This window comes from Scyliorhinus torazame, chromosome 2 (genome assembly GCF_047496885.1).
Source record: "Scyliorhinus torazame isolate Kashiwa2021f chromosome 2, sScyTor2.1, whole genome shotgun sequence".
NCBI classification, from domain to species: Eukaryota; Metazoa; Chordata; class Chondrichthyes; order Carcharhiniformes; family Scyliorhinidae; genus Scyliorhinus; species Scyliorhinus torazame.
This window is the reverse complement of record NC_092708.1, coordinates 264,873,703-264,887,108: the sequence shown is the minus strand read 5'-3', so window position 1 is coordinate 264,887,108 and position 13,406 is coordinate 264,873,703. Positions and strand designations below refer to the sequence as shown.

The window sequence follows — 13,406 nt, the reverse complement described above, 5'->3', positions numbered from 1 at the left end:
TCGATCCATTGGGTCTGCACCGGCCCTTGGAAAGAGCACTCTACTTAAGCCCACACGTCCACCCTAAACCCCTAACCCAGTAACTGCACCTAACCTTTTTGGACACTAAAGACAATTCAGCATGGCCAATCCACGTAACCTGCACATCTTTGGACAACCGGACACTCAGAGGAAACCCATGCAGACACGGGGAGAATGTGAAGACTCCGCACAGACAGTGACCCAAGGTCGGAATTGAACCTGGGGCCCTGGAGCTGTGAAGCAACAGTGTTAACTACTGTGCTACCTTGCAACCATTATGTATCACAATGATGTTCCCAATGTTGAACAATGGGGCAGCCTGCCACTTATGGGGGAGGGAACAATCGCGTCCTGCATTTACACCATTGGGAAACACATAAGGCCTTTTCGTGATAATTTCTGCTTGCGCCACTAAACCCGCCTGACGCTAGCAGGAACAGAAAATCCTGTCATAGTACAATTTTAGCCCATTAAAAAAAATATCTATTTTTATTCAAGACATTTAACAAATATAACAGAATATCAGAAGACCACATCAACCCAATAAACAACCACAACCCTCCAACCACCCTGACACCAACACCCCAACACATCCCACCTTCCCTATTTTAACCCACTTACCCCCCCCCCCCCCCCCGCCTTGAAAACAAAACCCTTCCCGTTGCTGACCCCTCAATTCTCCTTGAAGGAATCGATAAAATGTTTCCACTCTGGGCTAACCCCTCTACTGACCCCTGCAGAGCTAACTTAACCTTCTCTAACCTCAGGAATTCTACCAGGTCGCTCACCCACACTCCCGCACTTGGTGGCTCCAAGAACCGCCACCCCAAGAAAATCTGTCTGTGGGCTATCAGGGAGGCAAAGGCCAATACACCGGCCTCTCTGTCCCTGGACTCCCGGGTTTTCCGGCACACCAAATTTCACCTTCTCCGGACTCTGAACCATCCTCACAGCCAGCACCTCGGACATCATGTCCATGAACCCCTGCCAGACCCCTTCAGTGTTCGACGCGCCCAGAACTGTGGACGTGATAGGCGGGCTCCACCACGCACCACCCACACCTATCCCCCACCCCCGCAAAGGACCTGCTCATCCTCGCCACCGTCCTGTGGGCCCAATGCACCACTTTAAACTGGATGAGGCTTAACCTCGCACATGACGAGGTCGCGTGCACCCCCCGCAAGGCCTCTGCCCACACCTAGGCCCCTGCCCACATCCCGGCCCCAACCTCCCCTCCCAGCTCCCCCTCCCGTTTGCGATTAATATCCTCCGCTGGAGCACCCTCCCTCTCCATCAATTCCTTATAATGAAATGAAAATGAAAATTACTTATCGTCACAAGTAGGCTTCAAATGAAGTTACTGTGAAAAGCCGCACAACCTGCAGGTACTGGGCAGCACGGTAGCACAGTGGTTAGCACTGCGCTTCACAGCTCCAGAGTCCCAGGTTTGATTCCGGCTTGAGTCACTGTCTGTGTGGAGTCTGCACGTTCTCTCCGTGTCTGCGTTGGTTTTCTCCGGGTGCTTTGGTTTCCTCCCACAAGTCCCGAAAGACGGGCTGTTATGTAATTTGGGCATTCTGAATTCTCCCTCTGTGTACCCGAACAGGTGCCGAAATGTGGCAACTAGGGGCTTTTCGCAGTAACCTCATTGCAGTGTTAATGTAAGCCTACTTGTGACAATAAAGATTATTTTAAAAATTATATATCCAACACCTTCCCTGCCCTATTTCTTCCTCCGATAACAGCTTGTCTTACAACAACGGAGGCGGCAGCCCTGGAAAGGATGGCACCTCTCAACTCACAAAATCCTGAACCTGCAGGTACCTAAAACCATTCCCCTTGGGCAATTCATACAATTCTCCCAGCCCTGCAAATTTACCCCCTATAAACAAGCCCCTGAAGTACAAAATACCCCTTTTCCCTGCCAATCAGCAATACCCCTTTTTGAGGAAGTCCCCGGTACATGTTAAGCACCCCTCCAGGCCTGCCCTCAGATGTCTGCCGCCATCTCTCCCTTCCCAACTGCACCACATCAGACACATTCATGTCAGCAACCTTCCCCTCTCCCCTCCCTACCCTCACTCAAAAATACAGCCCCATCCCCCCCTCCATGCCTTCCGCCTGACAAACCCCCATTTCACTCCTGTCAACTAGCCCATCCAGCCAGCATGATTGGCCTCGCTCAAGGCCTCTGACTTCCTTTCACCCTTCAAGTCCACCCCCCCCCCCAATCCTCCCAACTGCCACGAAACAAAGAAAAACAAAAGGTACACTCACCATCGCCACTCTCCCGTCGAAACCCACCCCAATCTACCCACCCCGTGCACTTTACAATGAACACAAAGCTACTCTCCAAAGTTCAGGGTCCGCACACTCCACCCAGTCCATAGTCCCTTATAAAGTCCAACGCAAGTCAAAATAAAACTCCTAATTCTGATGTGCCACCCACATGCGGGCAGGGTCCAAAACCCCTTTCTTAAAGAGAGCAGGCTTTATCTGGTTGAACCCGGTCCTCATCTTCGCCAACTCCTCACCCAGATCCTGTACGACTCGAAGCTCACTCCCCAGGTGCATTTCCTTGTCTGCCTCGCCCATTTCAAGATCTTTTATTTGTCTCTCTTTATTTGCCACACCCGGCAGCTCCCCCACCTGCGGACTCCTCAGTTCCCTGTGCACCCGATCCACCTCGGGGGGGGGGGGAGGCTGGACGAAAGCCCTCTCCTCCATCAACGTCCCCAGCATGCTCGCTACACACTTGGCAGCCTCTGCTCCCTCGATGCCCTCAGGCATCCCAATGATCCTCAGGTTCTGTTTCCTGGAGCGGTTCTCCAGGTCTTCTGATTTCTCTCTCAACCTCTTCTGGCTGTCCAAGACCATCGCCAGCTCCGTCTCCAAGAGGCCATCTGCTCCTCATGCTCCCCCACTGCCTCCTCCACCTTCTGAATTGCCAGGCCCTGAGCCTCCAGCCTCTCTTCCACTCTCTCAATTGCAGCTCTGAGCGGCTCCACCACCTTAGCCAGGTCTTCCAAAGCCTCTTCGCTCTGCTGTTGGAATTTTCCGTTCAAATTCTCCACAAGCTGCTCTGTCGACCACTGGGCGGGCAGCTCTGCCCCTTTGACCTCTGCCATCTTCACCTGTGATGCACCATGAAAACCTTCCTCCTGCAGCTGCTCTCTCTTTCTCATGACAGTTCGCGTCCTCTGATCCTTACACTGATGTTACAGAGGAGTATTACGTTCCTTGGGCACTCACACACCTTTTGCACTCAGAAAATGCCCTATACGGATGGGGAAGGACCAACAAAATCCCCTTGAACGGGAACTACCAAATGTGTTACCACTCACTCCATGTCCGCCGCTGCAGGAAATTTGATTCCTGTTGGATCAATGCAATTTGTTTCTTGGTGGGTTGCTCCCTCAGGTGAGGATTAACAATGCTGAGAGGGTTTTCTTTTGTAGTGAGGTCCTCGTGCCCACATCAAGCACGCCAAGTCACGTACCTGATATGCTGCACGATATTGAACCTCTGCATGTACAGAAGTATTCAACTCTGGCAGTTAAGATAAGTTAGATTTTGTGCAGTGTGAATGTCTTCTCCCACTGCCTCATTAATGAGCTCTAAGTTGGACATGTAATGATAGCATTTTGCTGATCTGTTGTAATTTCCAAATTTACACAGCATCCTGGCTACCTTGTTTAGGCTTGCCTTTGAAGAATGGTAACCAGAGCAAGATGCAGAACCCCTGCGACAGCCAGTGCCTTCAGGAAAGAAAGGAACAAAAAGTTGGAAATAAAGCTTGTTTGACCTGTGTTGGATCTTGAATAAATGTAGGTGGTCCTGCTGTTGTTGCCCTCAGTGGACTGTACCCTGCTTGTTCTAACATCACCATAAAGAGTTGAGGCAACCTCTCCCAACTCAAATCTTGGCTATGCTTTTGGCAGGAGTTGAATATGTAATTATCATGATGGAAGGTTGACATTTCTGGTTAAATTCATATTTCTTCGATCATGTCTGAAACTCTTGTTTTCCCATTCCTCCAGGCGTCAGAAGAAGTTGCTGCCAAACAATTCTCCATATCTTGCCTTACTGGGCACCCTGAAACTGTCAGATGGTGGAGCCAATTTGCAGCTCCTTAATGAAGAGAATAAGGTTAGCATCAAAGAGACAAGGATTCTGTTTTAATTTCTAAATGGTCACAGTAGTCCCATGATGAGGTGTTTAATAGTCCCGGTGTTGCAGATATTTTAAATACAGAATAACAAACTTATTTAAGTTTGTTTCAAAATAACACAATGGCTAGGGTGTGTTATATACAGGACATTATTGAGCTTGCAATATTTTACAAGATATCACAGAGAACTTTCCATCTCGTAAGAAAATGGTTTGTATCGTGGTGGTTAACTCGTCATCTGGTGTGGCTCAGGAGCTCCACTTTGGCATGGCAGTCTCTGCTGCATTTTCTGCAGAGAAAACTAGTGGGCTGAGAAGGTGCATGAAATGTTGGCCTTTGTTTACTTTGTGCTCTCTTCTCAGCCAGTTCAGTTTTTCATTTATGCTTTCTTCTTCCAATGTCCTTCCAAACAGTCAGCCTCTAGAGGTCATGGCCATCAGTGGCGACTGTCTCCCAATAGTCATTGCCAATGACTTCAAGCTTCATATCTCATTTACGGCTATCCTTGTAGTGGAAGTATTGACGCCCAGGAGGCTGCGAACCAATAGCCAATTCACTCTATAGAAGGCACAACCATCATCTGACACTAGCCATCATTTGACACTGGCCTGTCACTGGAAAGTTCCAAGGAACAAAGGGACATTAGAGTGTTTGTCCATAGATCTCTGAAGGCAGAAGGGCAGGTTAATAGGGTGGTGAAAAAGGCATATGGGACACTTAACTTTATCAATCGAAGCATAGGTTATAAAAGCAGGGAGGTCATGTTGGAGTTGTATAGAACTTTGGTGAGGCCACAGCTGGAGTACTGTGTGCAATTCTTGTCACCACATTATAGGAAGGATGTGATTGCACTGAAAGGGGTGCAGAGGTGATTCACCAGATGGTGCCTGGAACATATAAGTTGTGAAGAGAGGTTGGGATAGACTTTGGTTGTTTTCGCTGGAGCAGAGAAGACTGAGGGCAACCTGATTGAGGCGTACAAGATTATGAGGGACATGGACAGGGTGGATAGGGAGCAGCTGTTTCCCTTAGTTGAATGGTTAGTTACGAGTGGACACAAGTTCAAGGAGGATTTGAGGAAAAATGTTTTTGAGGGTGGTGTTGGTCTGGAATGCACTGCCTAGGAGTGTGCTGGAGGCGGATTGCCTTACATCCTTTAAAAAGTATCTGGATGAGCACATGGCACGTCACAACATTCAAGGCTATGGGCCAAGTGCTGGCAAATGGTATTAGGTAGTTAACTCAGGTGTTTTTCATGTGTCGGTGCAGATTCGTCTTATCTCTCACTCATGGATAAGTCAGTCTGGTTGAATGAATGCAAGCAAAGTTTATTTCATAAAAACACATTTTGGTACATTCACACAATATTATCTGGAAAATGCTTTTTCCGTATCTCTCGAAATGTCCTTGGAGCACCAGGAAGCAGAAACAAAAACTTCAAGATAAAAGTGACTTCAGATTTACAAAATTAAAAGTCATTTCAACAAAGGCCTTTTGTCAGCTAGACGGATCACATTCTTAAGGGAATCCTTATCTGGGTTTAGCCCCTTACTTAATTTCATTGGTTCTAATTCTCAGCTGAGACCCCCTTGATTAATTCAGGAAAGTGTCAGTCACTTAACAGGCGATTGGTTAATTAGACATTAATCAATGACTCCAAATTAATTAACTGTCCCATGACTTTTGTCCCACGTTCAAACTCCCGACGTTATGTCTGGTGTCAGCTACAATATTGTTTCAATCTTGTTGAATGTATCTTCCATATCAGAATTTGTAGGACATTATTCGTAACATTTGAGACAGCCATGAACAGTATTCAAACAATTATAACGTATTCATATTTCTACAAATTCAGTAATTTGCAAGAATCATTTTAGCTAATATATTAAAGGACTCCCCTCTATAATTGTTGAATCCAACAGGTAGTTAACTCAGGTGTTTTTCATATGTCGGTGCAGACTAGATGGGCCAAAAGGCCTCTTCTGCACTGTATTATTCTGTGATTCAGTGATCCATCTGGTGAACGTGGCCATGCCAGTTCAGACATTGTTGGCTCAGCAATGAGTATACATTGATGAAATTAGCATACTCCAAGTTGAGTTGACAACCTTGCGCTGCCAAGAGATGGTGAGGATATGTCTGAGACAGCGAAGATGTAAAGTGTTCAATCTTTTTTCCTTCTTAGCACATGTTGTCCAGATCTCTCCATCGTAAAATGCATTGAGGATGTACACTCGGAGTCTACATCCTCAACATGGCTGGTGGGAATTTGTGGTTGCCACCGATGGGCGCCATGGAGGGCACCTTGGTTAAGCCGAAGTGTTGCCTCATTTGGTTCCATGTCTTCAATGTGGCTATCACCACTGGATGTGTATTTCGCCTGGGGATGGGACGCTGCCGTGGCGAGGGCCAGACATGTTGTTTCCTTGCAGGAGGACTCCTCCAGCCTCAGCCATTCTGTGTTGCGTTTTTGTATCCAACCCCTCACCCTCTTGGCTGTGGCTGCCCAGTAGTAGTATTGTAGGTTCGGTCAGGCCAAACCGCCTCTTTTGCAGTGTTGACTAAGAGATCCTTGGATTGTTACCCCCCTCACGAGGTGAACCCCGCTCCTAGCCCAAACCACTCCAGGTACTTCCATTCGACTCTGTCGAAGGCCGTTTCTGCATCCAGGGAACTGATCACCTCTAGTGTTCTCTCCCCGACCTTGAACTGAATTAGGCTCAACCGAGCACATGAGGACATGGAGTTGAACCTGTGAAGGGCTTCACTCCAAACCTCATCAGAAGTAATCGGGACCAATTCACTTTCCCATTTCGCTCCCACACCACTTAATGGAGCAGAATCCATTGAGAGAATTTGGCCATTTTGGTCCGAGATAGATCCCTTGCCATGCCGAGCCAGGGGCAGAATTCTCTTCACCAAGGAATAAGGTGGTGCCAAAACAAAGGAAGGAAAAGCCTTCGCAAAGAAGTTGCAAACTTGAAAATACTTTAAAAGCTGGAAATGTCAGCTAATTTATCTCTTTAACTCCTTAAAACTAGCAAACCTCCCCTCCAGGAACAGGTCCTCAAACCCTTTCCCTCCAAGACTTAAATGCGGGCCCAAACCCGCTTGCAGAACAAGGTGGTTGTTTAAGTTGGGGGCCAGCAAGAGGCGGCATCTTGTAAAGGCACTAGTTTGGCGGCATTGGTAACGGTGCCTCTGCCGTTCCCGCCGGGACGCTACTCCACCAGCCCCGTGGTGGTCGCGGCCCTGACAGAGGCGGCATCTTGTAAGGGTACTAGTTTGGGGGCATTTGTAACGGCGCCTCTGCTGTTCCCGCCGGCACGCTACTCCACCAGCCCTGTGGTGGTCATGGCCCTGAGAGTCTGGGGGCAATGGAGGAGACATGTGGGAGCAGAGGGAGCATCAGTTTGGTCCCCAATTTGCGATAATCACTGGTTTGCCCCGGGGAGGTTAGATGGAGGGTTCCGGGGGTGGCAGAGAGCAGGGATCGAGAGGATGGGCGATATGTTTACAGAGGGGCGCTTTCCCAGCTTGTGGGAACTGGAGGTGAAATTTGAACTGACGGGAGGGAAGAATTTAGGTATCTGCAGGCGCAAGACTTCCTACGCAGGCAGGTCTCATCCTTCCCGCCTCTACCACCAAGGGGGATACAGGATAGGGTAGTTTCCAGAGTGTGGGTCGGAGAAGGGAGGGTTTCGGATACTTATAAGGAGCCTTTGGGATCAGAGGAAACACAGACCGAGGAGCTGAAACGCAAATGGGAAGAGGAGTTAGGTGGAGAGTTAGAGGATGGTCTCTGGGCAGACGTGTTGAGTAGATTCAACACATCCACAACATGTGCCTGACTCAGCCTGAGACAGTTTAAGGTCGTTCACCGGGCTCACATGACAGTAGCCCGGATGAGCAGGTTCTTTGGGGTGGAAGACAGGTGCGCAAGGTGTGCGGGAGGACCAGCGAACCATGTCCATATGTTCTGGGCATGCCCGCAGCTTAGGGGACTCTGGCAGGGGTTTGCGGACGTCATGTCCAAAGTATTGAAAACAAGGGTGGTGCCGAGTCCAGAGGTGGTGATTTTTGTCGTGTCGGAAGACCCGGGAATCCAGGAAGAGAAAGAAGCAGACGTTCTGGCCTTTGCTTCCCTGGTAGCCCGGAGACGGATATTATTAGCTTGGAGGGACTCAAAGCCACCCAAGTCGGAGACCTGGATATTGGACATGGCTAGCTTTCTCTGTTTGGAGAAAATCAAGTTCGCCCTGAGATGGTCAATGTTAGGGTTCGTCCGGAGGTGGCACCCGTTCGTCGACTTTAGTTCGTCAGCAGAAGTGGGGGGGGGGGGTTATAATTGTATGTACACTGTTTCTTCTGTTACTGTTATAAAACCATAAATACCTCAATAAAATGTTTATATTAAAAAAAAGATGGGGGCCAGTGAAGACAGGGAACAGAGTTTGAAATGTAGCCTGAACTGCTTCCAAATTCTCAGGATGGAGACCACCACTGGATTCAGGAAAACTGACCGGAGAGAAAGGCGACGATGTAGTAACTATTGCACAAGGTTAGAAACAGAACAGGAACTCGCTTCCATTTGTCCCCATGTGGAACTAGGATCACGGACCAAAACAATATCTTCTGAATATTGGCTGCCCAATAGTCAAACAATAAATTGGGTAGAGGCAAGCCCCCGACTGTCTATTTCTTTGGAGCAAAGCCCCCCAACCCTCGCAATCCTACCCACCTAAATAAGAGGACATTAATTTGTTGATTTTGACAAAAAAGTATTTGAGAAAATGGGGGTGGGGGGACACATTGAAAAAGGAATAAAATCTTGGGAGCACATGCATTTTAATAGTCTGAATCTTACCTGCCAAGGATAGGGTGAGGTTATCCCAGGTCTGACATGACACTGTCAACCGGATTAGTATAATTTAATGTATGAATCGAGACCCAATTATGAGCCACCCGGACCTAGATAACGAAAGCTAGTCAAGGCAAGGTGAAAAGGTAAGGTCCCCAGCTGGCTCTCCTCCCCGGGGGTTGACCAGGAAATATTCACTCTTGTCCAAGTTCAACTTGTAACCAGAGAAGGAGCCAAAAATACTAAGCAGCTTCATTATCTTGTCCATGGAGGGTACTGGGTCCATAATATGGATAGGTCATCCGCACAAAGGGACCACCCGTCCCTGACCTATTCCATTCCACTTAGCAGAGGACCTCAATGCTAGAATGAGCGATTTATTGCCAAAGCAAACAGGAGCAGAGACAGTTAACAGCCCTGTCTCATTCAATGGTAAGAAACCAGAGTTCAGGGCATTCGTATGAACACTAGCAGCAGGGGCCCTATCCTGTCGTTGAATCAAGGAAATAAACTTGTGGTCAAATCGGAACCTCCTACGAATCTTAAACAGATACTCCCACTACACTCTTATCAAATGTCTTTTCATCATCCAAGGAAACGTTCACGTCCGGTTCAGGCACTGAGGAGGAGGAAAGGACAACATTTAGCAGATGACGTATATTGGCCGACAATTTAGCAAAGCCTGTTGGATCTTCCAATATTACCTCTGGGTGGCAGGGCTCCAGCTGCACCGCCAGCACCTTGACAAGTAATTTAACACCCACATTCAAGAGTGAGATTGGTAGATATGTCTCAGACTCTGTTGGGTCTTTGTTTTTCTTGAGAATCAAGGAGATAGAGACCTGTATTGAGGACAGAGGGCAACGAACTCTGGGAAAGGAATCATTAAACATGTCAAGAATTATGGGCACCAACTACTCCACGAACCTCTTATAAAATTCAACGTGGAAGCCATCCAGGTTGGGGTCCTTGCCAGTCTGCAATAACCCCATTTTATAATTTCCTCTGGGTCCAACAGGGATTCCAACTCATCACTCCTCTCCACCTCCACTGCTGGGATGCCCAAATAGTCAGTCATAACCGATCTCTCAGCCTGAAGCTCTGATCTATAGAGACCCCGATAGAATGATTCAAAAGCTGCATTAACCTGAGGAGGAGTAGAAACCAGGCTCAAGTTGTGTACCTGTACAATTTCCCAGGAAGCCGCCTGCCACTTAATCGCTGGCGAGCCAAAATGCGACTGGCCTTCTCTCTGTATTCATAAAACATACACCTCGAGTGTCGCAGCTGGCCCACCGCTCAATCTATCGATAATAGTTCAAATTGTGTTTGCAGCTTTTTCCTACTTGCCAACAACTCTGGGTAGGGGCAAGTGGGTACTGGTGGTTCACGTCAAGAATGGAGTCCACCAGTCTCTGCTGCTGCGCCCTTGTTGTCCTCACCATGTGTGCTTTACAGGAGATAATCTCCCCACTGAGGACCACCTTAAGGGTTTCCCACAACCTGAAAGGTGAGATTATCTCACTTTTATTAAATTCTGTCTAGACCCCAATGGCAGCGGACATGCGTTCACAAATTTCTTGTCCGCTAATGACGTTGTGTCCAATGTCCGTGGTGGACATTGGGAGGGACCTGACTCTAGTGTCATCTCAACAAAGTTCGGGGCATGGTCCGAAATCACAAATGCTGAGTATTCAGCCGCCACCACAGAAGGGAGGAGAGACATAACTGCCACAAACAAAATTGATCGCGAGTGTACCTGATGAACATGCAAGAAAAGCTAAAGTCTTTGTCAACTAGAGCAAAAAGTGCCAAGGACCCCCCCCCCCACCCGCCGCCCCGAACTGCTCCATGAAACACACCAAACAACCCCCCCCCCAACCCGCCGCCCCGAACTGCTCCATGAAAGACAACAAACCCTCCCCAGTGCCCCGAACTGCTCCATGAAAGACAACAAAGCCCTGGCCACTCCTGATGGGGTCAGAGATTTTGGTTTGGACCAATCCAGACTCAGGTCCTCACCCAAAATGAGCTGATGCGAATCTAAATCAGGGAGGGACGCCAGCAGATTATTAATAAAATTTGTATCATCCCAGTTTGGGTTGTAGATATTAACCAAAAACACCGGAGTGCCAAAATCTTAAGAGGAAAAAAATGGAACCCTTTCATTAATCAATAATGCCGCACCCCTGGCCCTACTATTGAAACCCGAATGAAAGACTTGTCCTTCCCACCCCTTCCGCAGCCTTGTCTAACCCCTGACCTCCAAATGAGTCTCTTGCAAAAACACCACAGCCGAGTTTAAACACTTAAGGTGAGCTAATACTCTCGACCTTTTCACTGGCCCATTCAACCCGCTGGTGACCAAACAAATTGGGGATCTGCCACAACCATCCAATCTGGAGTCAGCCATTTCCACCAAGAGAGATTAATAATAATCTTTATTAATCATCTTTATTAATTTCACAAATAGGCTTACATTAACACTGCAACAAAGTTACCGTGAAAACCCTTGAGTCACCACACTACGATGCCTATTCGGGTATACTGAGGGAGAATTCAGAATGTCCAATCCACCTAACAAGCACGTCTTTCGGGACTTGTGGGAGGAAACTGGAGCACCCGGTTACCCAAAAGATACGTAAAAGATACAGCAACTGCCAATCTAAATCACAAGACTGAAAAAGAGAAATCCACAGGCATTATCAGCAAACAATCCCCACTCCCTACCCCCACTCCATTACTCTTGAATACTACCACACTCAAATACACATACAAATAAAGGCAAAGCAATCACAAACAACTAAAATCTACTTCTAACAAACCTAATCAAATCATTAGTTCTAAGCTCATTCTAAAAAACTACCATAATTATCTGCAGCCAACTCTTCAAAACTGCTCTTGTTAACTAACTCTTAGGTTAGCAGGGAGGCTCTCAACTTGAGTTTTGAAAAGTGGTTACGAACAACAAAATACTAAAACTCTATTAACTATTGCGCTTCAAAAGAGAGCTATATATTTTCATAACAAACAGAACAGAACCCCACATAGAACCAAAACACAAACCTCACCCCAAACTGTAAAAATTTAATTCCGACAAGAACAGGAAACTACAAGAATAAACATGGAACCCCAACAATGCAGCAATTCAACATGCCCACTCCCAACACCCAAAAACTCAATCACACAGCGCCCAACCCGTGTTTCTTAACAAAGTAGTCTGCTTCTCCTGCCGCATCAAATAAATTGTCCTTTGAATCGAAAGTCACTCCAATACGAGCCGAGTACACCACCACACCGAGCTGGACATCACTTTTATACAGGGCGGCCTTGGCTTTATTGAACGCAGCCCTCTTCTTTACCAGCTCCACTCCCATGTCTTGGTCGAACCTGATGGCGAGGCCCTCCCAATTGAAGTCTCGATGCCCCTTCGCCCATCTCAAAACCTGCTCTTTCTCTTTGAAGCTATGGAACTTCACTATTGCCACATGCGGTGGATCCTCAGGACAAGGTCTCTGTCAGATTGTAAGGTGGGCTCGGTCCAATACAAGAGGTGACATGAATCCATTTCCCCACCATCTTACTGAACATCTCTGCGAAGTACTCCGTGGGCGTTGGATGTTCCATCCCCTCTGGCAGCCCCACAATTCGAATAATTTGCCTCCTGGACTGATTCTCTAGATCATTCACCTTGGCCTTCAACGACTTATTGCTTCCACCACCAAAGACATCTCCACTTTCAGTGAGGCAATCTGATCACTGTGTCTCGAAGGGGCCACTTCCATGTTATTTATTGTGGCTCCATGGGCTTTCACGGTTTCATTGGTCTTCTCCAGAGCCGCTCGGATGGGGGCAAGACCTCCTCCCTTGATTTCCGGAGGTCATCCGAAACAATCCACTCGTGTTTATCAAATTCCTTCGCCGAGGTACCCAAAAGCACCTCAGCTGTCAGTGGAATGGCTGGAGCCCCAGAGGCAGCCTCTGTCATTTTATATGCCGATGAACTCTTGAGAGGCTGCCAACTCTTGTCGTCAAACTTTTGCTATCCATCTTCTTTCCCCTGACTTTTCTGGGCATTTAAATCATATAGGATTCTTATCCCATTAATGAACCCTAATGACACTCTAGTGTAAATAAATACAATGTATGATGAAAATGTCTCAGTAATGACTTCCGGTTGCGGTGATGCCGAGCTAGCCGCACGTTTCGGCGGCTCCAGCTCCGACGGACCTTCGGGCTCTTTTAAGAGCCCCAACTGGGAATTTTTCGACGACGCGACCCGGTGTGGGGTGTGTGGGAAGGGAGTCCCCCCCGAACAAAGGAGGAAAAAACCGGCGGCGGCGGCTGCAGCCC

General features: G+C 47.8%; 1 protein-coding gene across 3 annotated transcripts in view; it reads left to right on the top strand.

Annotated features, from left to right (window-relative positions):
* LOC140398239 (neutral alpha-glucosidase C-like) overlaps window positions 1–13,406 on the top strand; it is a 352,477-nt gene that overhangs the window by 78,539 nt on the left and 260,532 nt on the right. For all 3 annotated transcript variants that reach the window (XM_072486683.1, XM_072486676.1, XM_072486666.1), the window contains exon 4: window positions 4,062–4,170. In XM_072486683.1, coding sequence (XP_072342784.1) covers window positions 4,062–4,170 — 109 coding nt within the window. The remainder of the gene's footprint in view (window positions 1–4,061; window positions 4,171–13,406) is intronic.